Source organism: Aptenodytes forsteri, unplaced genomic scaffold (genome assembly GCF_000699145.1).
Source record: "Aptenodytes forsteri isolate BGI_AS27 unplaced genomic scaffold, ASM69914v1 Scaffold6, whole genome shotgun sequence".
Classification (NCBI taxonomy): domain Eukaryota; kingdom Metazoa; phylum Chordata; class Aves; order Sphenisciformes; family Spheniscidae; genus Aptenodytes; species Aptenodytes forsteri.
Genome location: NW_008795709.1, coordinates 2,124,639 through 2,151,314, shown reverse-complemented (window position 1 = coordinate 2,151,314; position 26,676 = coordinate 2,124,639). Strand labels below are relative to the sequence as shown.

Genomic DNA, 26,676 nt, shown 5'->3' with positions numbered 1-26,676 from the left:
CCCCAAACACCACCCCCCTCAAAACAACAACCAACCAACCACCCCACCACCACCACTTTTTCTCAAATTAAGTGGTGAAGTCCAGATGAATGTTTATAGGACTTTTTGAAAATGTATTTAATCAATTTGGTTTTGTTATCATTTTTAGAGGGAATTGGGTTAGCTCCTGCCAGGCCTTAGAGGGAATTGGGTTAGCTCCTGCCAGGCCTTAGAGGGAATTGGGTTAGCTCCTGCCAGGCCTTAGAGGGAATTGGGTTAGCTCCTGCCAGGCCTTAGTCATAAAAGACCCTGTCCTGAGAGCCGTATGTATTTGGTTCCTATGCAGAGCAGTGGGAGCCATGAGTCCACATACCAGCTTGATGATGGATCTGTACATGTAAGGTGGTAGAGGCAGAGGTTTTATATAAGTTTGATTAGTCAGGTCCTCCCATTTTCTCCTTCTTGGAAGGACAGTGTATTGACCACTGTCCTCAGAGTGAGGTAGAACCTGCAGAGCAGCCTTGGTAATAAGCCTGAACCTTTAGATAGCTTTTGCTTTAGGTAGCATCTGATGTATAAGGCTTATAGCAGTAGTCATCCATGAACAGTAAGTTCAGTAAAATGAAGTTCTTTCAGAGAACTGCCACCTGTTTCATTCCTTGCTATAGCCTGTGTGTAGTGAAATTACTCCCATAAGACTAATTTATAGGAGTGGTTTTTTGATATTTTAGATCGGGAAAAACAAGAGGCTATTATACTATTTTCTCTAAAGAGTTTTATCATACCAGTGAGATGAAAATCAAACGGTGCACAAGTGGACAAACTGTATACAGTCATATTTTACTGAAGGGCTCTAGGGACAGGAAGAAGGAAGCATAAAAAGCCCAAGAAAGTCAAACATCTGTGTAGCTTACATTTATTCCGCTGAATTTAACAGCATGCATTCTTCACAGATGTTCTTACCAACCTTCGTGTTATCACTTCCATATTTTTTTACATTTTTTGTTGTTATTTCCACTTCCAGATTCTTTAGAAGTGGTTTCTTACAGAATTTCCTCTGGTGATCCACAAGGAAGATTCTCTATTGACCCCCAGTTTGGTATCATCCGCTCCAAAAAACAGCTTGACCATGAAACTCAGTCTGTTGTAGTGCTCACTGTTCAGTCACAGCTGGGTAACTCCCCTGTCTACAGTAGCACCCAGGTCAACATATCTGTGATAGATATTAATGACAACCCTCCGGTATTTCTTACCAAATCTGATAAGGTAACTATTTCACATACCCAGCCTCCTGGCACTGCTGTCTACATTGCTCATGCAGAAGACAAAGACAGTGGCCTAAATGGGGCAATCAAATATAGTATTGCAAGCAAGCAGCCAAATACATTTAGCATTGATCCAAGCCTTGGAGTGGTAAACCTCACCAGGACAGTGTTTGCAGATAAGCAGCAGGAATATACTCTACACATAGCAGCTGAAGACTGCGGAAGTCCTCCTCTGACTTCTTCGTTGATGTTGACGGTGATTATTGAAGAGCAGAAGATGGGCCCTACTTTGGTTTTTCAAAACTTGGTGTATCAAGTAGAAATCAGTGAAGCTACCTCTCCAGGTGCCCAAATCCTTCAGGTTCAAGCCCACTCCCTTGATCCACACAGTGTTACCTCCAAGCTGACATATTCCTTAGAGCCTAGCACAGATTCTGTTGCATTTGGAATCAGCTCTGGTACTGGCTGGATTTATCTTCGGAAACGTTTGAACTACGAATGTGCACAGATACTAAGTTTTAGAGCCCTGGTCAGCACCTCCGAGGACAAAAACCTCAGGCAAAATGCAAGTACATCAGTAATAGTTAATGTCCTGGATGAAAATGATAATTCTCCCATGTTTATGCGTGAGAGCTACTTCTTTGAAATGGAGGAAAATCCAGTTCCCAGGGGTGTGGTTGGCACCATTACAGCTGTTGACAAAGACTCAGGAAGAAATGGACAACTTTCTTATTTCCTCTTGTCTGATGGAAAGTATTTCAAGATGAATTCCAACACAGGTAGCATTTTATGATTTGTAATCTGCCTAATATTGCTTTTGGAAAGCAGCCTTCCCTAAGGGAATGGAAGTAAAGTGTAAAGTTTTCAGGAACTGCTGTGAATCTCTTGGGTTGATATGTGAATATTCTAACTCAGAGCTTCACAATTTGGCAAATGAAATAAATCTAATACATGTTCATGAAGAATGAACTAACCCTTAGGATTTGATTTTTTCATGACTTCATTCTGGTCACTTGGTCATAAGTTTCAGTGTTTGACTGTAACAAATTAAAAGAAGGCCTTTTAAGTTATAGCTTCAATAGTTCATATGAGGAATTTAATTGCCTGTGATCAAGTACAGTTGAAAAGTTCAGATCAGCCATAAATAACTGTAAAGGTAACTATGACATTTGACAGTTACAGTGATTTAAAATATTTGTGAAAACTTCTGTAAGTTACATCAAAACTGAGTTCATGTTGTACATGGCAGCACAGAAATCAAATTGGCTGAGAGAAATTTTTCATGGCACAGGGTGTACTCTGCAGTGAATCCCAAACGCCTTGAGTAATAGGTACTATGTCCACAGAGTATAACACCACAGACCACAGCGTGGAGAGCCCAGAGGAGGGGAATCCTGTAAGGAGCGCAGACACTGTAAAAGAATCTGGTTTAGCAAGATGATACATAGCGAGCAAAGATCTGCTGTTCAAAATTCCTGTTCCCAGATGTCCTGTCCTCATGGGGAGTGAATAGGCTCTCCCAGAATTTCTCTGTATGAACCTCAAAATAAAATTGTCATTTCAAAGCAGGTTCCTGTTGAGTATGTTTATGGAAGTTTAAAGGCAAACAGAGTATTAGGAGTTAACCAGGAAGATCTTAAAATAATATGTCGTTATCTGCGTGAAGGACTTTGGTCAACTGCAAATCTACAGCTATATTGAATATGGTTGAGCAGATGGAGAGAAGACTGGGTCAGATTTATTCACTGGGTTTACCAGAATGAATAGGAGACATACGGGTTCCTGATTAATCCACAGGCGTTGTGTTGAGCATTTCCTAACCCAGGGGCATAATAAAGGCCATTTGTCAGCAGTTAAAACCCTGTGCTCATGTATTACCTGTCCTGAAGTGTGGTGAAGAAAAGGCCAGATGGATTTCTTTGGAAGGTTAGTGCGTTGGTTCGTACTGTTTTATACCTTTGCTCCGGGGCATCCACTGTGCAGTAAAGGATATAATATGGTACTAAAGTACAAGTGCAAAGTGTGATTGACAGAACGTTTCTATGGAACGGAGCTTGGAAAGCTAAGGTTTTAATGTCAGCAGTAAGGTGTATGAGAAGACGTGTCATTATTTCACTTCAAATTAAATGTATAATTGCATGTAGTAAGATGAGTGCTAGCATATAGTAAATAACTTAACTCCCTTTCTCCTTCATTTTCTTGGTCCATCAGGTGAAATCATAAACTGGGTCGCACTGGACCATGAAAAACAAGCTCACCACCAGCTGACCGTGCTAGTGACCGATCACGGGTCACCGCGGCTTAATGCCACCACAGCTGTGTACATCGCGGTGAGGGACCTCAATGACAACAAGCCCCTCTTCCCTCAGGCGGCGCCCGGGCAGGAGCTGCACCTCAAGGTGGGTGCTGCCGGCGGGATGCGCTGCCTTGCTCCGAGCACCACCCTGTGGCAGGAGCCCAAACCCCCCGTGCTGTGAAACAGTAACAGTACGGCACCGAAATAGAAACATCACCCATCCTTAGTTGAGACTCGGGTATTTTTGGGAATTTCAAAATTTATCAAATGATTACAATTCTCTGCCTTGTATACTGTTAGATGTAAAGGGTATACATGTATAATTTTATTTATGTATGCAGCAGAATGTCTTTTAATTCCTGACCTCTGAGTCTGCTGTACTAAAGATTTTTGAATTAGCAATATATGCAGACCGGAACAGAGGATTGCTAGAACTGTATTATTTACCCATTTCCTGAAATGCTCTTTGTACTGACTGTAAATATTACTGAAATGGAAAACAGAGCAACAGCTAAACTCTTGTGTTATGGCAAGGAATTTATTTTAAGACTCGCTGTTATCCATGTATATTTGCAAATTACTTATAAACTGCTTGATGACAGGTTTTGGAAGGGCAGCCGTCAGGGACACTTATTACCACTGTCTTTGCAAAAGACTTTGATTCTGGAAACAACGGTGTTGTATTATATTCATTAGAATCAGGTAAGAATTTAAAGTGTTATTCATAAGAAAAGATACATTGAAATAACTAGAGATTTAGAGGTGCCATGTATACATACAGGATTTTATGTCTATTTTGTGTCTGTTTGAATAAAGGTGCCTGTGTAAGTAGGAATCAGGACCGTCATATGTCTTATGAAGTATGTAAGGAGGTGCAAGCAGCTACCTTTCCTCCCTTCCCCCTCTGCCCCATCTTCCCAGGGGTTTGGTTGCTTGGGTGGCCGGCCAGAGAGCATTCAAACAGCACTCAGAAAAGATTAGGACCATGATCTTGTACTGTACAGTTTAGTGTTTCAGTCAGTTGTTTAACATCTTGAAGGAAAGATGATCTCCCTTTTCCCATGACCAATTGAAAAATTTCCTGCTAAAAGAACGGTTCATGACAGTCTGAGACAGGGATCAGAAAGATCAGCAGATAATCTGGGCAAACAATGAGGCTTGTGGTTTTTAGTTCATGTTTCACCCTTTGTTTAGCACCGTGTTAGCCTGACATAGTGTGGCCGCTTAAAAACACTTCTCCCCTTTAGTTTTCCCCTTAATTCCTACATGTAGTAGTTCACTTCTGGGGTAAGCTATAGGATCCAGTTTTGTTTGCAGTGAAATCAATAACAGAGCAGTCCTAAATTAGAACATGAGTGGGACTGGGGCATTAATACTGGTAAGAGACATAGATGTGATCTCTGTTTTTGCCGCATACCACTAGCTACACTTCTACACAACAGAGCACTTCGTCTGTAACCAATGAGGAAAACATGTCTGTTCCTCCTGCTTTGCTTCACTATTGGTTCAAAACAGCAAGAGGTGCCAAGAACAGAACTATTTATTTTATTTTGGTACCTGCTCTATTCTACCAGCTTGATGTAATCAATCCCTTTTAAGCTTGGTATTTGTAGTCGATGGTAGTTTGCACATAGAGCATACTGTTTCATCAGAGCAAGAAAACATTTCCAGTATTTCCATCCACTCAGTGCATTTCCTCAGGTGTTCTTTTCTGTGTAGACAGAGCTCAAATGTGGGCTCAGTTGGTTTAAACTTGTTACAATTATTTGTCACTGCAGAGTAAAGAACAAAGTACTGCAAAGCTGCATTACTCCTCACTCTTAAAGAGCAAGGGAATGTGTAGCCTCTTCTTGCCAAGGCTGAAATTACCAAAAGATTCCCATGGATTACGTTATACTGTGTCTTTATGTACCCTTTTGACTTTTGTGGAGTAACGAAAGGGCTTTAAGATCCAATACCACAAGGGCCAGAGAACTAACTCTGCTCTCTTCCACCAAGAGATGCTTAAAAAAATGAGACATTTAACAACTCTATTGAAAATTTTGCAGTTGAAATATATGTAGATAATAAAAGACTGTAGGGTCAGTTTATGGCCATACTATTATTCCTTTAATTCGGATAGAAGTGTCTGCCTCTTCCAGAGGGAATTGGAGAGAATCGTAGACTTCTGCATTGTGAATAATAATATTTTGCACGAAATGATCCCCCTTAAGAAAAAGAGAATGAGTAGTACCCAACTCTTTGTTTGAAGGGTGATGTCCAGGCAATATGGGAAGTGTTCTTCAGGGGTCTCTGCCTATCTGTATATCTAACTGTATCTCCTTCCTTCAAACAGCACATTGGATTTTCTTACTGGCTTCACTGTAGAGCCCCAGAGGGGAGTAAGTAAGAGTTCAAATTATAAAAATGACTAGCAACACAAAATATGACTGGTCTTGCAAATGCTGTCTCTAGAAAGAACAAAAGGATAAAAACGGCAGCAAACACACACTAATAGAGCCCTCCCAGCCTTGGAACTAGATATTTTCCCGATAAACAAATCCAGAAACAGCTGAGCTTCTCTGATACTAATTTTTGTTGTTGTTGTTAGTTGGCTCACAGCCTTTAACATCTGGTCTTCTGTTTCATGGTGAAGTTCTTGCTTGGTTTATATTTAAAATAGTATTTTCTAGTTCTGGGACATTGTTCAGTACTAAAATATGAAGAAGAAATATGATCTGATTTACAGCATATTTGTTAAACACAAAGGCATCAGGTTAATTGGAGGACTGCATGCAGACCAGTGCTCTTTTCAACAGTTGAGGGACTGCCACAAGTTTAAGAGCTATGAGTGTCAGTGTCAGCTGTTAAGCTTGTAAGAGTCACTGGGTAATTTTTAATGTTCTTGAGACCTTAAAGAAATGCCAAGATAGCAGCAATAGATTAAGCTATGCAGGAGGGCTAATGACAAATGCCAACAAATTACGTAAGGAAAAATCTGTAAAAGACCTATGGGGTTTACACAACAGGTGAATTTTAGCCTTCAGAGGAGAAGTGTTTTCTTCAAAATGCCCCTCCCTCTTCCCAGAAAATCAAAACAAATCATCCTTAAACATTCATGAAAATGCATGATCATATGGCCATACCTCCACTTTTGTGTTATCACTGAAAGAGTAACCTAATGCAGAGGCAGGTGAATCCCAACTCTGTGTACTATTCCTTAGTGATGCCGGCAATTGCAAAGTGATTTGCCTGGCCTCCTTTACAACTGTCAATAGGTTATAGTATGGCATTTATAACAAAAATTAGTCTGTATTTATAGTGCATCATAAACGATTGCTTTGTGTGTTAAGACTAGCACTGGCAAAGTAGAGGCTTTTACAGTTATATTTAGACCAATTCTGAGGATACATTAGCAGTTGACCACCAGAGTGCTAGGAGAAGCCTAGTTTACACTGCTAACACACACAAATTGGCAAGTGTTGTACGTATGTCTGTGGACAAGTACTTGTTCTCCAGGGCGTTTTGCAAGCAGCATGCAGGGAACATTCCTAGACTTGCAGAGGATTGCATTTGTGCAGCATCCCCACCGTGTTCAAGCTCTTTGGGAGCCATGGTATTGCCTTCCTCTCTTCTGTTAAGAGAAACAACTTTTCTTTCATCTCAAAGAAGAATGAGATGGCCAAGGCACTAAGTATTTTAAAACCTAGGAAAGATACAGTTCTTCAGGAAATTAGGTAAAAGTATGTAGCTAACTATCACTGCATACTGAGGTCACGAATATCTGAGAAAACTCCAGTGTTACTGTCTGTCTGCTTTCTGGTCCATTTTGCCTGAATGCCAGTCCCTGGAAGGCTTGAATGTTCTGCCAAAGTTCACAGCCACACATTGCCTGGGGTTTCTCAGGCCATCTTTTTTTTGTCCAAAACTGCAGCTTCTGTGATGATGTTTGAGAGCACAGAGTTGAGAAAGTGCCTGGGCTTTGGAGAACCTCATGTAAATGAAAGTCTGGCCAACAGGTTGGACAATGCAGAGGTGGAAGATTTAAGTGGAAAAGCTTATCTTTATTCTCAGGTTAGGGTAGAGTTGCAAGCGCAAGAAAAGACTGGGGCCATTAGAGTCTAGTTATCGAGAGTTTGTTTTTTTTTTTTTCCTGTTCCATGCTTCATCTGCTCTTCTCAATTTCCTTCTTTCTTATCCGTTTCTCCTATACTTTCTTCCTTTTCTCTTCATATAAAAAGGGACATCTTTAGGGTGTACGATATAAGCAGCAGTTGCCTAATTCAAGTGACTTACGGAGATGAAAGCTGAGCAAATGTTTCTGGAAGTGCAGGGAACATGAGCTTTTAGAGCAACGACTGACATGCTCTTTGAGTATAAAAGTTAAAACCGCCTTTTCCCTTATTCCTCACTTTGAACTTCCAAAAGAATGAGGAGGAAGATTTGGAGTGTATTTAGAAAGTGAGCAAGCTACCACTCATGTGCACTTGCCCTCGGTAATCTCGGGCAAAAGTATTCAAAAGTGGTTTCTCTCTTCTCTTAGTACATGTCATCTATTAAATCAGTTGAAAAGCAGGTTCTGTCTTTAGGTAGGCTTTTGAAGTTCAGAGACTGAAGAAATTGCTTTAGCTACAAAATGTAGTATAAAAGTTTGATTTAGTCTGTCTGTAGAGGAAAGGAAGTCAATTTCATAAGGGTTTTTTTTCTTGAAGTTTTTTCTGATTTGGAATCAAATGGCTGCACTTTGAAATTGTCCATGATAAATTAAAAAATAGACTGATAAAAATACCATAAAAATAGAAATAAGATGTTACAGTTTTGACTGTCTTTATAGTGCAGTACCAGATAAAAAAGATGAAAATGAGAAACGCTTTCAAAATGGAAGTCCCACAGGGTTCTGGTTTTATACAATATCTCTTTCCAACATTATCAGACTTTTCTGTTACTTTTAACGCCACCAAAATATGCGCAAAACTAACCATTTCATGCAATATATGGATTTTAGTGGAATTGTAGTCTATAGTGAATAATGCTATTGGTAATTTCTTTTCTGACCAGCTCTCTCTTATTTTATTCAAAAATGTAGATTCTGACCATTCCTTTCTCCTATCAAATAAGCTTCAACCCTTCAGAAGCTCTGTGGACTGACACCTATTTCAGTTGAACTTAGCTATCTATGTTCTGCTACTTGAAACAGAAAAATAAGTATTGTCTTTATGCTAAGACGTACTGACTATCCTCATCGCTGCTGAAGCAAGGGTGAATCCTCACAGCCTCATGCTCAGATTGCACTTGTGTACTTGCAATGTTTTTGTTCTCCGATGATATTTTTTTTTTTTTTTTAAACTAATTTTTGGTTCAGTTTGGTAACTGTAGCTCCATTTTGGTAGAAAAATGAAGGGAATGGTTTTCATGCACTTCTGTTTACTGTTTTCTTTTTGTTGTTAGTTCTCCCCATCAGTCATTTGAAATGTCAGTTTTAGCAAAATGTTAAAAATATATGCATGCAATTCACATTATGTGTTCTGTTTTTCATATCTCCTCTGCCTTTTGCTTAGCTGGGATTTTGTGTCATGAAACATTATATGGAACAGAATAGCATATCTGTGAAGGTAGACATACTGTTGGGACCTAAACCAGGAAAGTAACCAAAAGCTATTTATGAAAACAGTAATATAGCAGCATTAATATTTTGAAACTATCATGAAAAATGCAGAAGGCAGGTTTGTCTCATTCAATATAATTGTCTCTACATATTGTTTCCTTTTGTTGGCAATTTCCTCGTTACGCTCCAGACTGCAAGAGTCAACCCAGAAGGGACTCATGGAGCATTAGAAACCTATAGTAAGTCAAAAATAGCAGAACAATATTGGAAAAAACTCCTATTTGTTGATTGTGAAAACCCTGTTTTCTAACTAGCCTGCTCAGTGTTTTTTCAAATTCTACAGGTGCAAATATTTTACAGTTGCAGGTGAGGTGATTGGATACAAAAATGAACATCTATATGTGCAGCTAACTAATTTGCATGTGCAGATTTGGAGAACATAAACAGCTTCATGCTCACTTAGGTGCCTATGGAAATATAGTTCTTGATGGGTGTTTTGTGTACTACATCTGCACTGAATTTATTTTTACCACAGTTGCTTATTAGAATAGCAGCTGTTATGCTGCATGACTTTGTTTAACCCACTAGCACACCTTATTAAAAATTCACATAGCAAAAAGTTGTTTGCATAGTATTTTAAGAGAGAAGTAGTTATGACAAATTCTATTTTCTCAGTTTCTGCTAAGGTATGCCAAGTAATAGATACTTTCCCATTTTACTAAAAATTGGAGAGTAATTCGTATTGCATTCCTTGAAAATGGGGGAGGTGGGTGTCGGTCTCTTTTCCCAGGTAACAAGTGATAGGACAAGAGGAAATGGCCTCAAGTTGCACCAGGGGAGGTTCGGATTGGATATTAGGAAAAATTTCTTCACCGAAAGGGTTGTCAAGCATTGGAACAGGCTGCCCAGGGAAGTGGTTGAGTCACCATCCCTGGAGGTATTTAAAAGACGTGTAGATGTGGCACTTAGGGACGTGGTTTAGTGGTGGACTTGGCAGTGCTAGGTTTACAGTTGGGTTTGATGATCTTAAAGGTCTTTTCTGACCTAAACAATTCTATGTTTCTAAGTCACAAAGACCTATTTACTCTTCTATGGTAGAATTTTTCTTTGCAACTACATCATAAATGTAGTATGATGTAGCTGCAAGTAGTAATTTTAATCAGAAGTTGCTTGTTATTAACATGCGGTCAGTCCTTGATGAAGGATGTAAGCATAATTTCCAATATTCACATGTTGCTCTGTACGATTTTAGCTACCCCCAGTTAGCTCCTGGTTCAGAGCACAGGCAGGGCAGGCGGCATCGCTACAGTTATGGTGTCTTAGGGGTAGATTGGGCTCTTTGCTGACCCATAGTCTGTGAGGGAGATGAGCCAGCTGTGTATCCAGCATCACTTACTTGACCCTTCATGCCAGTTCAGAGACTAAGACTTAATTCTTTCTCTGGCCCTGCCTGCCAACTTATATTGGAAGTAGAAGTACCAGTCCTGAGGTACCTGCTGCTCTCCTGATGCACACACCATTGGTGGGAATAACATTGGTACAAAACTGAGCAGTTGCTTTAGTACTCCATGGCATTTCGCTCTGTAGCTTTCTAAATCCAGAGTAAGTGGTTTATAATAACTATGTACTCGATGGAGGAAGAAGAGGTGAACCAAATGAGCCAGAGAGATCGAAATGAGTGCAGCAGGTTCCCTTTCCTCTGGGTCCTGCTCTTTCTTACTCTTAATTACCATGTTCAGTACTATGGAGGCAAGCTGAAGAGATCTGCAATAACTCATATCCATTTTTTCCCCATAGAAGAAGATATAGGATACTTCCAGATTGATGCTGTCAGTGGGGAGTTAAGAACAACCCGGTCTCTGTCACATGCTGAGAGATCAGACTACAGAATGATGGTCACGGCCAGGGACCAGGGGATGCCTTCACTTCAAGGACATGCTGCTGTTTACATCCAGGTACTTGTTTATGTTGTACGGATAGAACAGTTATGTTAGATACTTAGTTTCTTTGAAAAAACAATTTTGGGAGAAGCTAGGGAAATAAGCTGAAGAAAGGAAGAAGTTCAAAATTACAAGCACCTTGTCTCATGGTAATTTTCTTTAGCCATTTTTCTGTTGAGGGAGGAAATGAGAGAGCAGACTCATTTTGATTTGTTAAGAACACACAACAGCATTCTGGGTTGTCTTGCAAAGAGATGATGTTTGTGCTTTAGTAGGGGGTCATTATGAACACTGGAAAAGAGAAAGAAAATATCCAGGTAGGCAGAATGAAAAGCAAATGTCAGGAGGGACTAGAAGTGGAGGACAGAGTAGATTTTTTTTTTTTTTTTCCTTTGAGGACAGAGTAGATTTTTTTTTTTTTTTTTCCTTCTCCACGATGTTACTCTCTCTTCTAAATTCTGTCTCTGTAACCCAGTATAAGGATAGGTCATTCCTTTGTGCTGGTTTATACAGGGCTGCTCTGCATGGGAGTGTGAAATCCAGCATGTTCTCTTTCCACAGCCAGCCACCTGCTGTTCGTCGAGCCGCGACGGGGCTGCTTTGTCCAGGCCGCCTGTGCGCTCCTTTATCAGAGGTTGAATGTCACTGAGGCTGCTATTTTCATGTCACCCAAAAGATGGTTAATTTTGGATAGCTTGGAAAAAAATGCTTCAGTCAAGACAAGGCAAATGCAGTTCCCACAGTTAAAGAGATTCTTTCATTTTAAGGCATTAACTTGGAACACTGCAGAAATCCATAATGAATGAAACCCTGTAATGACATAAACAACCCTCAGAGAAACCCAACTATCGTTTGTGTTTGGCAGACTGCATAAAGTACCGTGCTTTCTTTGTCACATCTGTCCCTGTGATACTGTCCTACGTAGAAAGACAGTTGAAGTGCTTCAGAGTAGGGGCAGAGATAGCAGTGTTCAAGTTGTCTGTCTTTGGACCCCTGTGATTCAGAGGGTGAGAGACAGTCTTGTCCCTTTTTTTTTAACGTGGGAATGAAAGATAGAGTTATGGAATGACTGGCCAAGAACTATTTGAACTCTTACGGAGCATGTTGAATTTGTTTTCTGCTTTGAGGCATACTTAGGACAAATATAGTCAGAAATAATAAATGATTAAACTCTCAATTAAGGAAAACAATTTTCATTATACTATTCATAATAACAATGGGAAAATATTGCAGTCTTTGTGCTTTTGTTGCAGGTAATCCCACTTCCCAATGGGAGAGCTGTCTTCTCTCAAGATTTCAAGTTCTTTGTCGTACCTGAAAATTTTAAACCTGCACAAGTGTTGAATTCTCTGAAGTGGCCTGATAATCATCTGTCAGCTAACAGGAAACTGCATTTCAGTATCGCTAAAGATGATGATGATGTTCATTTTGAAATAGATAGCTTGACAGGAGACCTTTTTCTTTCCAAGGAACTTGACTATGAAACAGCTTCACACTTCCTTTTGCAAGTTATTATAAAGGATTATAATAATAATCCTCCACAGAATAACACTGTCTTCCTAAGTATTGATGTAGAAGATCAGAATGATCATTCTCCGTATTTTCAAGATGACTTTATAGTGATTGGCATAGAGGAAAATGTACCTGTTGGCACTCTGGTTTACACATTCAATGCAAAAGATGGAGATGGCAGTTTTCTGAACAGCAAAATACGGTATTCCCTAGAAATGAGTAACATGGGTGAAAATCCATTTCTTATTCACCCTTCATATGGCACCTTGACCACAGCTTTTCCACTAGACAGAGAGATTACTCGCTCTGTGATCCTTACAGTGTCTGCGGCAGACCAGGCAATAAATCTGACTGATCGCAGGCTTGATTCCCTGGCTGCGAAAATTGTTATTTTAGATATCAATGACAACAGTCCCAGTTTTACGTCTTCGCCTCTTTCCTATGTCATGGAGGATGTGGAGGTGGGCTTCCTTGTGCACCGCATAATCGCAAAGGATCCTGATGAAGGAAGAAATGGACAAGTTACATATCACATTCTTTCAGGCAATGAAAACAAAGCATTTGTATTGGATAAAATCACAGGTACTGTAGCTTCTGTTCTCTAGAGTTTCTCGTACCGTGCTTCTCACGGTAATATTTGGGAGTGCATACAGTGCAATACTGAAATGCCACATTACTATGGTACTCTACCCAGGTGACTCAGCGTCCTCAGGGGTGATTACGTTGGGCAGAGCACCATATGAGCATAGCAGTACTACGTGCAGTAGGCAAGCTCAGTGAGACTCAGCTCAAAAATTTCTGCGTGACGCTTACTGTGTTGTGTAGATGTACTGGAGCGCCTTCCAATAGCACATCAAGGAATGTGGGAAGAAAGTGTGTGCAGTGAAATACTTCATTCTGATTTTTGCATGATGCATACTTAAAGCGTGTGCACACACATATGTTGCTATATGTACACACAAGGAAAGGCAAAGCCAAGATCAAGGAATGTGCATTATACTGTGGGTGGAACATGTTCAGTGAAGGCTGAAAGTGCTGATGAATTTCATTCTTCAGGCCCTCTGAAATTCTCTGGTTCCTGAATGAGTTCTGTAACTATTATACCATCTGCACACAAATGCAAATCTCACCCTAATAGTTGCAATATTTTCTGGTTCTTATTCTGATTTTGAATCCATTATGTGATACAGCTGACACTGATTTGTAGAGCTCCTAATTGCATAACTTATGTGCAAAAGAAGGCATATAGTTAAGTTAAATAAAGTTGAAAAGTTAAGCCCAAAGTTAAATAAAAAGCAATCTCTGAACTTCACTTGAATATTCCATGAATCCCAGTTTCCCTTGATGTCAAAATGAGTATTTCTGGGGCAATTAGCACTCTAAAGGGAATCACAGGTAATGATTGACTCCAAAGTCTGGAAGCCTTGCAGCAGTGGCACAACGTGCACAGTGATACTACATTGAGGCTGTGAGTGCTGGAACAACTGGGATCCTAACCTGGACCAGAATACTTTTTTAATACCGTCTTTCTTTATAATAGGACTCTTAAGTACAGCCCGGCTTCTGGACCGTGAGATTCAGGAGCGCTACAGTTTGACAGTCATGGCTCTTGATGACGGCAGCCCAGCTCTCTCCGCCTCGCAGGTTCTAACCATCGTTGTTCTTGATGTGAATGATGAGACCCCGATATTTCTGAAGCAATTTTATGAGACTGCAGTTCATGAAAACCAAGATCCAGGGGAGTTTGTCATAAAAGTGGAAGCTGTGGACAGAGATGCAGGTAATTTCTGTCCTTTTGCTATTAATTTCATTGTGGACCATAGTAGACCGATCAAATCTTGCTGCCTGCTGTGCTTGTGTGTACAGTCGTCGTGCTTTTCCCAAGGTAATGTATGAGTTTTGACTTTGAAAACATGGCTTTTCGTTCAGACCCTCAACCTTTATTCAGGGCTTGGACGTATTCTGACTTGCATGCTGGGGTAGCTTCAGCTCTGACTGGTATATTAAATGTAAAATGCGCGCTTGCATGATGCAGAGTAGCTCAGCATACTGTAGCTTTCATGTGAAGATAGCCAGCGTGCTCTGGTTATAAATCAGCAAACAATGTTCAGCTCAGTTAAAGTTAATATTTGAACGTTTTGTTGCTCTCAATCAGAGTGTTTTGAATAGTTTAAAAACAGTTCACTAGGCAAGGGTCCTGGTTTTGTAACAGAAGCGGCAAATATGCACTAATCTTTTCTGACCAGAGAGGGGCACTGTCATCCAAGATTTTCGAGCTAGTGTTGAGCTGTGAGGGGATCGCGGAAGCCGCTCTGGATTTCAGATAGGATTTTACATAGATAAGAATGTTAATGCATTGCTTTTCAAACATATGCAGAATGGATGAGTAAGAAGGGGTGATTCATATGCTCTTTGAATCACAGGTAAGCACTAAACGTGAGAGAGTCTTTGCTAAGCAACAAAAAATTCCCTCCAGTTTTGCAACTACCTGCTCTTTTGAAATATCTAAAATGCATATGATGTTACAGGTAGTCTGTGTGCTGGAGAGAATCTTATCTTAAGTGATATCATGCACAGTGCATACAGTTGGTGTAACATGAGGCAGTTACATAGAGTCTGTAGTCTGCAGTAAAGATAAAAACTGGAAAGAGAATTAAATACTACAGTACTGGTGCAATTGGCCCAAAGGTTGTCTCAACTCTGTGAATGACTTTCTTTTTACTGTGGGTTCACTTTCTGCACATCTTCAGAATTGTTTAAGGTTGTGCTATACAAAAAATAGATCAAGCAATAGATCTTGTTAGCAAAATAATTTTCTGTATTCAGTAAGATTTGTCATTTTAATGTAGAGCATGTATTGATTACAAAAGGCTGATGTGAGCTCAGTAGAGGTGCTATATAGAAGAGACGTTTCCCCACAAGTATGTAAAGTATTTAGAAATTAGGAATGGGTGAGTAGCCCTGTCTATGAAAATCTTCATGACAGCTGAGCAGCGTTACAGTCTACCTCTGTACCTCATTCTTCCAAGTATTTTCTTTCTTTTGTGGATCACACTATAAAAAAAAAAAAAAGGCAGTATTTGAAGTAAAAATTTGGAAGATAATAGGGAAAAGTAGTGGGAATTTGCTTGAATTCCTCTCCCTCCTTTCTCTGTCCCTTATATTTATTTATTGCACATCTTGTGGGAAATACAGCAGAAGGGAAATTTTGGGAGCCATTAGGAGGAGGGAGCAGGGGGTGGCGTGGCAGGGTGGAGAGGAAGGGCATTCCAAGTGTACTGGGTGGCACAGTGTGCGCCTGCCTGTGCAGACACTTCGGGCTGGAGCGCTGTTGTGGCTGATGGTTCCTTCCTGCTTTTTTTTTAAAGTACATTTTCCAGTAACCACAGTCCTTCTGTTGTGTCTTTTTCTCACATTTGCCTGATTTGGTCCCATGTCGTGTGTGTAACGGTATTGTTCCAAATAAATACTGAAGTGATGCTCGTAATGTAAGAAAATAGGATTTATATAGGAGTCTCATAAATATAACGCTACTCACTTTTCTTACGTTTTTGGAACAGAATTTTTGAATAAGATGACTCCTCTCATGGTGTTCTTTATTTTTTACATCACATTTTTTACTTTATTTTTATTTTCTCTTTAAATTGCAGTTCACATCCCAGTCATATTTGCATAGTCTCAGTGGAGGACTTACCTCCCATCACAGATTTTTTTTTTTTTCCCCCTCACTTCATATATTCCCTGACTGACCACAGGGAGGAATCATTTTTGCTGACAATATCAGCCATCATCAACCTTTTGTTTTATCTGTCTTTCTACTTCATTCCCTGTGAAGGGAAGAGGGAAAGCAAGCAGCCGTCACCTTCTTTGTATTTGACCCAAGCTTTCTTCTAGTTCAGGTTGGTTTTTTTTTTTTTGGAAATCACTACTAAAATTTTTGCTTGTAATGATTTTCTTTCATGTGGATATCCATGAAACATCTTGTTCGGCCAACTCCCTCCTGCACATTACAAGAGCTGCCCTTACCGCAACTCTGTGTTGCCTCACTTTCTCTAAGTCCTCTTATACTGTGGGAGCTCTCCGCCTGCCCCAAAGCCAACATCTAGCAGCACAACACAAGTAAATGCAAGTGTAGAGACACGTGTGATACAGGTAAATGCTGGAAAAAAATGCATGGGAAAGCAAAGATACCCGCAGCGTATTTAAGATAGGTCAGGGATTTGTCTTAAGATACGCGTTTGCAGAAGCTCTGACTGAACTGAACTAGCATTTGTCGAGGCCTGCTTTTAAGCTGATGTGCACCTCTGTGGTTCAGTAGTTATGTCTGGAGCCTTAGGAGAAAAAACTCAGAAGGTTAATAGGGACCACTGACTTAGAGTTATGAGACAGGGCTTACTGCCATTCACTAGACATTTTGTCTTGCTCATATTCATGGATTATCATGGTCTTAACAACACTAGTATTATAAAGATGAGACTTAAGCCCGTATTTGGGGCAGAGGGGACATTTGTTCCCATCGCTTCTTCACCGGTGTCGGCCACGGCTGCTGCTTCCGAGAAGCTGTGGGAGCTCAGGGGCTGCCCGTGCTGTGGCAGGGGAACAGGAAAAGGGGCTGAAGCTTTTCCCTGGCGGCAGCTCAGGCACCATGCATCCACCCTGCCATTTGGCCTGCAGGGAAAGGAAGGGCCTTAGCTCCTTTTCCAGCTTGTAATGCGCAGGAAGAAAAGTTTGTTTCTTATTTCAATTTGTAATTTCAGCCCCCAAAATGTGACTAGCACTACTGAATAATTAATCAACAGGTTGAATTAAGTGCAAACGTGTCAGCTGCTGTGCCATGGTGTGTGAATGCATAGAGTCATCATGCTCCTCTCTTGGGCAGGGTGTGCAGCTTTCTCCTACTGCTAGGTGTATGCTCCTAGCAGCTGGATATGAGAACGGAGGCAGTAAGTGCTTGGTAAATAAATGTAACTAAGGTGTCACATATCTGTGTCCTTTAAGGGTTAAAAGTTTTAATTTCAACAGTGTTTGAATAGTCAACTTGGATGGCACCTGTATGTTTTTTCGGTACTGTCTGTAAATAGTCTGTTGTGAAATCTGCCAGTGAAGGCACTGGGTTGAAGCAGTTCAGTTGCAGGAGGCCAAAGGCTAATAGTTAATATCAGCCCTGCAGCGTCATGTGTCTTTTTTCCATCTGTAGCATATTGGTGATTAAGGATAGACAAATGCAGGCAAAGCTGTGAGTATCTTTTTAAATGTAGTTGAATGGTGGTCTAATATGGGCAGATCAGATAGTGTGTATTGGTAACCTTAAACTTTCAAGACATTCTCCTTGATTGTCCTTACTGCTGTGATTTTTCTCCTTTCTTCTGGAAAGCTGGAAGGATTTCTGTAACTCATTTTTCCTTCTGCTGTGTATTGTATGAATATGTCCCTCCCTTGACTTAGTTTAGGTGCAAATACATTTACAGTAATAATTCTCTTAATCAAATTTCAGTAGCGTTGTCAACTATTTAGCAAAGCTATTCAAAGGCAAAAAAAGGAAGTCATGGATGTTAAAAACTGTAGGCTCTGTTTCTTCTGTCACACTGGTGTTTCTCCATCAGTGCAAATTGACCTGGTTTTGACTGCAGCAGATGAGAACAGACAGGCAGTGTTTGACTCTGAATAGCAGTTTTCGTATGACTAGGAGCGCTGTAGTTTTCCAGGTGCACCAACTGTCCTTACCCTACTAAAAGACTGATTGTTGGCTGAAAAAACACAGAATGATTGAATGAAACTTAGAAAAATTTGCAAAAAAAAAAAAAAAAAAGCACAATAGTACAAGCCCTTCAAGTATAACGTAAGATTAAACTCATTAAAGTTAATATAAGTGTGATGGAGATGACGTTATACCTTCCTCAGGAGGCTGTTGAAACTAGAAATATGAAAAGAAATATGAAAGAAATTATTTTATAACCATAATAGGTAAGAATGTGGAGTCACATTTCTTGTTCAACTCAGGTGGGCAACTTTGAAAGAAAGGTTTTTAAAAGCCTGTACAGTTTTAGCCTGTTTCCTAGAGAAAGACAGGAAGGCTAATATCCCTGTACTATATAAAAATGGTAGGTCTGATTAGGAACTGAATGGAATTGGCATTCAGAAAAACTCGGAAGGATGGAAACTCTTAAACCTTCCCTTCTGGAAATCCTGCACGACTTTTATAAAACCAAGCAGTATCATTTCAGAGACTGGCTACAAGTGGGAGCAGTCTAAAAGGCCTGAGATGTGCTCTGGGACTGTCCACCAAATTGGCTTTTCTGTTGAAGACAACTAGGAGATGACTACCCTGTGAGCCCTGATGGGACTTAGGCACCTGCCTGCTCAGTCTTATGAATATTTAGAACTGGTGGGCATGCCAAGATGTGGTTGTTTTCTCTGAATGTTTATACTATTCAGTGTCGTACTGTATAGAGATAATTGCATTGGCTCCGAGTGAAGTTAAGTGGAGAACCAGAGCTGCCAGAGCAGCCCGGTACTCTGCCTGACATCCTGTTGAGCAATAAATAAACTACCTCGGGGAGAGCAGAAGACAACGGTCTAAGTTAATGCTCTCTTGCACCATGTTGATATGTCAGCTTGTTTGGAGGCATGCCCTGAGTGCCTAGAAATGTTGCTGGGGTCACTTTGAGTGGCTGGAAAACGTAGGCATAAAGCAGCATCTAGACAAGGGTTTTGAAGATCCAAATTTTAAATTTGGATCTTTTGTGCTAATGAAGAAGCAGTTACTCACTGCATTAAAAATAGTGATTTCATCCATAACCCATTTCCCGGGGAGAGGGAGAAGAAAGAGACAAATCTGTAGACCTGAACGTGAGGAGAGCATCTGTGTTTTACTAAGACTTCCATTCTGCTTTTAAGGACTGAATTCGTTGCTTCAGTATGAAGTCTTACCAGGAGCCGGTTATGAGAAATTCAAGATGAACTTGGACAGTGGAGAACTCGTAACAACTGCATCACTGGACAGGGAAACCCAGGAGGTTTTCAGTATTAAAGGTAACTGTGAAATATCTATGAGTGCCTGTAAAATGGGAAGTGAGAATGGGTGTGGTGTTACTATCATCAGTGTTACCTTTTTTCATGCTGTCTGAATTAGATGGAAGTGGTAAGGTTTTCAGGTACAGAGGAGCATGTGCTTTTTGCATAGCACAAATAACTCCCCTATTCTGCTGTTATTAAGAAACATCTATTGTTGCACCCACAACCATTGTATAAAATTTGCTTTCTTTTTATTAATCTTAGTTTTGGTTCGAGATAGTGGAACCCCGTCGCTGTCGAGCACGGTGACAGTTGTCTGCACAGTGCTGGATGAAAACGATCACTCTCCCACGTTTCTTCTTCCCGCCTCTGAGATCCGTATTCCAGAGAACCAACAGCCTTCTGTTGTTTACATTACCCGGGCTGTAGATATGGATGCTGGCAATAACGGGGCTCTAAGATACAAAATAATTGGTAAGTTACATTCCATCATTTTTGTTAGTATAAATCAGGAAGTATGTTAACAGCAATATCCAAGTTTTAGACTAGTCTTGGTTTTACCAGGCCTCCCTAGCTCCCATCCTTGTCCACATGCTTCTTTCATGTGGAAAAAAAAAAGATCTTTCACCCCTTTGTCAGCATTAATAAGCACTTTCCAGGCATACTTTCAGTCTGCTTTCTGGATTGGAAATAGTACAGAAAAGAAAAACAAAAAACTACCAAATGCTGGAAGGAGGCATTAATTGTGAAGGCATAATTTTGTCCTTTTTGTTATAGTTGTGGAAGTTCTGAATGTAAATATACCCTTGCAAACAAGTACAAAAATTAATCTAATTTTATTTATTTAATTTTATTTCATGAGAGCTTCTTTCACCCAGCATTTAGTAATGTCATACTTGGTTTTCATATTGCCAAACTCTCCCCGTGTCCACTATGCCAATGTAAGCTCCACAGCTGTTCAAAGCCTCCTGTAATATCTTTGCACAAATACAAGTTTGCTGTGCTTACTTTGGTTTGTGGCTCTCAGCAATAGCTCAAATTTAGGCAGATAGCTACTGTGGTAACAGCCAAAACATTTTTCTTTGAAGAAACATGAATTCCTTTATGTTTTCTTGGTTTTAATTTCACGATCTTTTATGCTCCTTAATTTAATTACCTTTGGTCTCTCTACATGTTATAAAGTATGTATGCCATTCACTGTTACTAAAACCGCTGACTTTTCTGTTGACTGCTTCATATTTACCACCCTCTCCTTACGCCCCCCAAATCAAGACCTTGCACAACTATTCACTTCCAAGAGACAGGTTTGTAGAAGAGAACAAGGAGCAAGTAATTACAATTGTCAGCAATGCTTTATAGGTTTCTGGAATTCGTAACTAAGGTTGGGAAGAGGTCACTATGCAGCAGCATAGTTGCAGGAGATTTTATAAGGTGTGCTGCTTTGGGAAAAAAGACATGCATCTGGCAAAATAGCCACTCTGTAAATTGATATGACATTCTCTATTTACTGTCATTGCCACCCACTGATTTAAATGAAATGCAGGTTTTAATTCATATAAGAGGAATAAAATATGTGAAAGGCACATGAGCGCACCAGCTGTACGAGCAATTGGATCATGTTATTGCAATTAACATAGCGGTATTCGTAAGGGATTCTTTTTTCAAAAGCGATTGTTTGTGATCATTTTATTTTTTGTGTTTTTGAAAGGTGGAAATGTTGGAGAATACTTCACACTAAATAACACTTCAGGAAAACTGCTGGTCACTCGTAGCTTAGACAGAGAAGACGTCGGCAATTTCACTCTTGTAATTGAGTGCCGTGACCTAGGCAGTCCCTCGCGAAGCTCCACAGCACAGCTCTATCTAACGGTCTTGGATGAAAATGACCACAACCCGTTGTTTGCAAAGACCCAGTATCAAATCTCCGTGAGAGAAGACCTAGAGGAAGGCTCAGCCATCCTGGACCTCTTTGCTTCTGACAAAGATGATGGCCTGAATGGCGAAGTTACGTACTCCCTCGTTGACGACACCTTCGGAGCGTTTGCTATCGACAGTGTAACAGGGTCTATAGTTACTACAAAGGCACTGGACCGGGAGACCAAATCCCAGTATACATTTAGGGCTGTGGCAAGTGACTGTAGCACCCATTTGCCAAGAAGCACCACTGTCAGTGTTGTGGTGCACATTGATGATGTCAATGACAATGATCCTGTTTTTTTGCAGAATCCTATCAGGGCCTTTGTGCCTGCTGAAACTCCTGTGAATGAGACAATAGCCACTGTGAGAGCGGAGGATGGGGATCTGGGATCAAATGGAGCTGTTGTTTTTGGTTTGATGATAGCAGAAACTGTATTTCAGATCGACGCAAATACAGGTGACATCATTCTTCAGGAGCCCTTGACTTCCAAGGACTTCAGTACGCAGCTGCTAGTCACAGCTTCAGATCGAGGTCTCTCACCTCGAACAGCCACAGCTATGGTCATTATCTTCACAGAAGAACAAGAGGAGGAGATTTCATTCAGCCATAGCCTGTATGAAGCAAGTGTGCCTGAGAACAGTGCAGCAGGTGGGCATCAAATCTCAATTTGTGTTCTTGCGGTTGTCAATCTCCTCTCCTTTTGGAATGGTAATTGTAATGAATAGCGTAGGGAAACCTTTTTCCTGTGCAGTAGCAGGGAAAATTTAATTTGGATGTAGCAAATACCCGACTGCCCTTTTCCAGTGAACCAGCACGAAAAAGAAGCATGGTCTGTTAGTTGGAGGCATTGTCTGGCTCTTGGGTTTGCTGCCCATGTACAACGGTGATGCTCACATTAAACAGAAAGCTCCCTTGTCAAAGGTGGTGTGTTTCCATCCCTCAGCCTGAGAAGCCCTGAGCATCAGTGGGTTCACTCTTCTAGCAAAATGACTTCAGCGATGGGTGGACAGTGTTTACTTCTCATTTCAGTTTCACACACAAGCTCAGATGAGATGAGTGGTGTGTACCAGTTGCAACATGACAGTTCTTGTTTTTGCAAAACCCTTCATGAACTGTAGTAGCTTTCAGAGATACTCTAAAACCTTACTGAAGTTTTGGACTTTTCAGAAGAAGGAGAATGGGGGGGTAGGGTGGGGTGAAGGGGAGAGAAGTTCGGAGGCTGTGGTACATTGTCACTCGGACAGGCTTCTACAGTATCTATAGGTAGAGCGTGCGCTATTGAATGCTACCTATAGACAAATCAGCTTCAGTCACAAGGTGCTTACAGATTTATTTATTTTTGTTCCATATAATGACAAGAATTGCCGCTCTACTCTTTATCATTCAGAGAATATTAATAATTACGCCTCCTGCCAATTAGATATGGTAAGTACCTTTTCCTGCTTCAGGGGATGGGTTCATCCTAATGAGGGGCAGAAAGGAGGGCCTTTCACGTTTTTCTGCTCACAAATCCCACCGTACAATTGACGAGCCATATTTAGAGATCTGACCTGCACTATATTCTTGATTCAAACACTGCCTCATGAGGTTCACCTTGAAGAAGTCATTTATCCTCTTTATAGTTCAAATTTCCCTCAGTAAAATGAAAGCAATATTCCTTTGTATCCTAAGGGTATTGTGAGACTAGTGAATTCTTAGATCTCGAGTAGCAGTCTATATATTTGATTAGAAATCGGTAAAAAAGAAATGTATTAATAATTTTGGAAAAACAATATTTTTGGATAATTACAAACAGAATAGAGAATGAAGGGTGAAGATGGCTGTTGCAGTAATTACTGCTGTGGTTACTCAGCCATTCCTTCCTCTGTGCCTGTTTGGGACTACAAGCCAAAATTTCCAGCAGTGTATTTTAAGATAAGATAATGCTGTGAGTATTACTGATGTTTCAATTAACAGATCGAAAATAGGCAATAAGGTGATTTTTTTTTTTTTAATTAAGTGGCTTTTTTTTTAACTGTAGATGAAATATTTTTGTTTCAGGCTATTTTTAAGAAGTTGTGATGAGTGATCAAACCACCAGGCTAGAGCATCCTTCTAGCTCTGTCACTGCCTGTCAAAAAATGTGGGATTTTGGAAAAAGCAGAAGGCTTCCAACAGGAAAGAGTGGAGTGTGCAGTAGCCTGGTGGCTAAAACACTCTCCTGAAATATGAAAGGTGGATTCAGGTCTCCTCAGGCAGAGGAGCATTTCCTTTTCACTCCATACTGAGCACTCTTGAGTACAGAACCCATGGGATAAGAAGTTCTTTAAAGTTCTTCAATTTTTTTTAAACCAGTGCTTCATTTATTGTTTCTATTACAAATGCAAAAAAAAAAAAAAAAAAATCCCTAAACACATTTGTCCTGACATTTAAAAAATGCTTTTTATTCCATGAATTTGACCAGGATTTACAAGTACTTTTGGACACCCTAAAATTGAATATTTCTGTGAATGTGAGTCACAGATCCCCCAAGGCCTCCAAACCCTGGTTTAATAGCATCAGCACTGTACAGTAATTAATCATATGTCACTTTGCAAAGGAGAGTCTGCCCTGGGGGATTTGCTGCTTCCAGAAGTTACAGTTTGGATATCACAGCTATGTGTCTTAATCTCTTGTTTTCTGCCTTTTCATTGATCTACCCATTGAGAGTCAATTGTGGTGATGTACGGGGGCCCTCGATCCTAGGTGTCCGGAAAGCGGAGAGACCAGGGTGTTTCCAGAGGCGAGCCCTGGGCTCTCAATTTTGTCTCTCCCTTGCTGCAGCAGGCTTGTATTTTCAGGAAGTGAGAGCCTTATTTGTCAGGCTTCCCAGGGGAGTAAGGTCAAGGCCCTGGGGTTTCAGTCTTTTCAGGAGAGATGGGTTTAACCTGCATTAATCCTGCATTAAAATTTCTTTCTAGTTAAGAAAAAATAATATTAGGGAAGATAGATAGGTTTTGTTAGGAAACAAGTATCGGTTTAAAGAAAGAAAATAAAATCCAGAGCTTTATGGCAATAGATAAACTACTCTGATCCTAAATTTTCCTACATGTAGATACGTTCATGGGTCAGGCTAGACAATCCAGCCTGAAATTATGGAGATGCCCCAAGGCACTGAGGTAACACAATGCCATAGTCAAATTGTTCTCCCATTCAATCTATAGAAAATATAAATAAGATTCAATTTAAGTTGTTTTGATTAAAGGAAATTCAGCAAAGCTTCAGGGTAAACAGGAGGGTTTAATCCCAAAATTTTATTTCGTATATTTAATAAAAGTCTATTTGCCAAGAAGATCAAGTTCTTTTAGGAGTATGAGAGATTTTACCAAATACTAATACTGTTTTGGCTCTGTTTGTAGTATTTTCTTATTTATATAAGCATAAGTAAATATCAAATACTTTACATTTCAGTGGAAAAAAAACATGATTATAATTAAAACTCTCATAGAAGTTAGCTTACAGGATATATGTGATCCTGGGACCCCTACAAGAAGTATGAATGGTACCAGTGTATTCAGTCCAGGGGAGATTTACATTACATACTGATTATTTGTAGAACTGGTATTAATAAATGTGGCTTTTCCTCCTAATTTTATTTCTACCTTAACTAATAGAGTGGGAAAACTCCCAAGTTTATTTTAAAAAGAATAAAAAAATCTGAATAGTATAAACAACAAAAGCCAAAGGCAAGGGTCCTTATTTTTAATTTAGTCTAAACTTGTCAATTGGGTGAGTGCCTCAGGAATTAGTCCTTGTGGTCAGATTTTCTTTAAGTGTTTGACCTCCAAGTTTAATGACCTTCAGAAAACCTCATTCTTCTACTTTTTGTTTAATATTAAATATTTAATGTCTTTAAATATTATAAACTGCATTACAACAGGCACTTAGAAGCCAGTCAATAAATAATCAAGTTACTGCTGTCTCCAGAGGGTAAGAAACCTTTATTATTCACCAAGCTTTCACTTGAATGGTTGTTTGCATAGCACTTCACTGGAGACAGATTCACCAGTAAAACTTGTTGACCCCTCTTTTTTTTCCTAATAGACATAAAATATGTCACCTCTTATTCTGTAAGTCATCTCTTTATGCTCAGTTAGCTTTTTCTTTCATTAGCAATTAAGAGGGCTCAAGAAATAATGGCAAGGATGAACCAGGGTTAGATGACAAAGGAGGGAAAAAGAGACTACTATAATGAGTACAGAAGAGAGAAGAAAAACAATGATATAGATTATACAGTAGCTCATTTCTGGTGTATACGTTATGTCCAAACGCAGAGTACAACAAAAGTTTTTGAGTCTGTTTGGCCAGGTAGGCAAATACTGTCCACGCTGCCATACTTCATAATGTAAAGGTTGATACGTTGGCTATTTAAAGCGCTTGAGACACTTCCAAATGCAATCAGGTTGTCTGATTGAACTGAAAAAAACCCCTAAATATAAACATTTTAAATCACTCTTTACTTCCTTTAATATTCTTAACTAATCCGTAAGTTGATTGCATAGCGTTTCAAGCCAGTCTGACTGCTTTCTGCTATGACCCTGTTCTCCCTCCTTCCTTGCACTAGCTTCAGTGTTGATCTCATCCTCGTTGTGCCATTTCAGTGTGCTTTGCATCCAGAAAGCTACCTTTCTCTTCATTTTCTCCAGTTTAAGTGTTACATGTTATGACCTCTGCTTGAAGCAGTATTTGAATGAAGTATACTTGAAATTGCGAGCTCCAGCGGATGGGTACTGTCTTTTGCTGTTTATCTGTATAGGGCCTGTTTGTGTCACAACAGACCTCAGAGTTTGGTCATATTTTTTTGAGAATGAACTGTAAAGATTCACTGTTTGAAGGAGTCATTTTCTGTGAAAGGTATCAGAAACAGAAGAAATTTGTTCTCTGCCAAAAAGAAATTGTAAACAATTTTGAAAAGAATTCATGAAAACATGAAAAATATGAAACTTAAAGGATTAGGATTTGAGGACCCAGAGCAACAATTTATTAACCTAACCCCTGAAGAACAGGGATTCAAGTAGAAATGCTGCTGCTTCCTTGCTGCTGCTTCTCAGACCAGTTATCCTCAGGGTACTCGGCCCCCAGAGCTGGAAGACAGGGATGGCGAGCAGGATGAACCCCCCATAATCCAAGAGGAAGCAGTCAACGACCTG

At 40.0% G+C, this 26,676-nt stretch overlaps 1 protein-coding gene across 1 annotated transcript in view; it reads left to right on the top strand.

Moving 5' to 3' along the window:
- DCHS2 (dachsous cadherin-related 2) overlaps positions 1-26,676 on the top strand; it is a 78,119-nt gene that overhangs the window by 28,671 nt on the left and 22,772 nt on the right. The window contains exons 5-13 of the mRNA XM_019473141.1: positions 1,004-2,023; positions 3,456-3,643; positions 4,143-4,242; positions 10,922-11,079; positions 12,318-13,158; positions 14,117-14,356; positions 19,474-19,608; positions 19,855-20,064; positions 21,299-22,156. Coding sequence (XP_019328686.1) covers positions 1,004-2,023; positions 3,456-3,643; positions 4,143-4,242; positions 10,922-11,079; positions 12,318-13,158; positions 14,117-14,356; positions 19,474-19,608; positions 19,855-20,064; positions 21,299-22,156 — 3,750 coding nt within the window. The remainder of the gene's footprint in view (positions 1-1,003; positions 2,024-3,455; positions 3,644-4,142; positions 4,243-10,921; positions 11,080-12,317; positions 13,159-14,116; positions 14,357-19,473; positions 19,609-19,854; positions 20,065-21,298; positions 22,157-26,676) is intronic.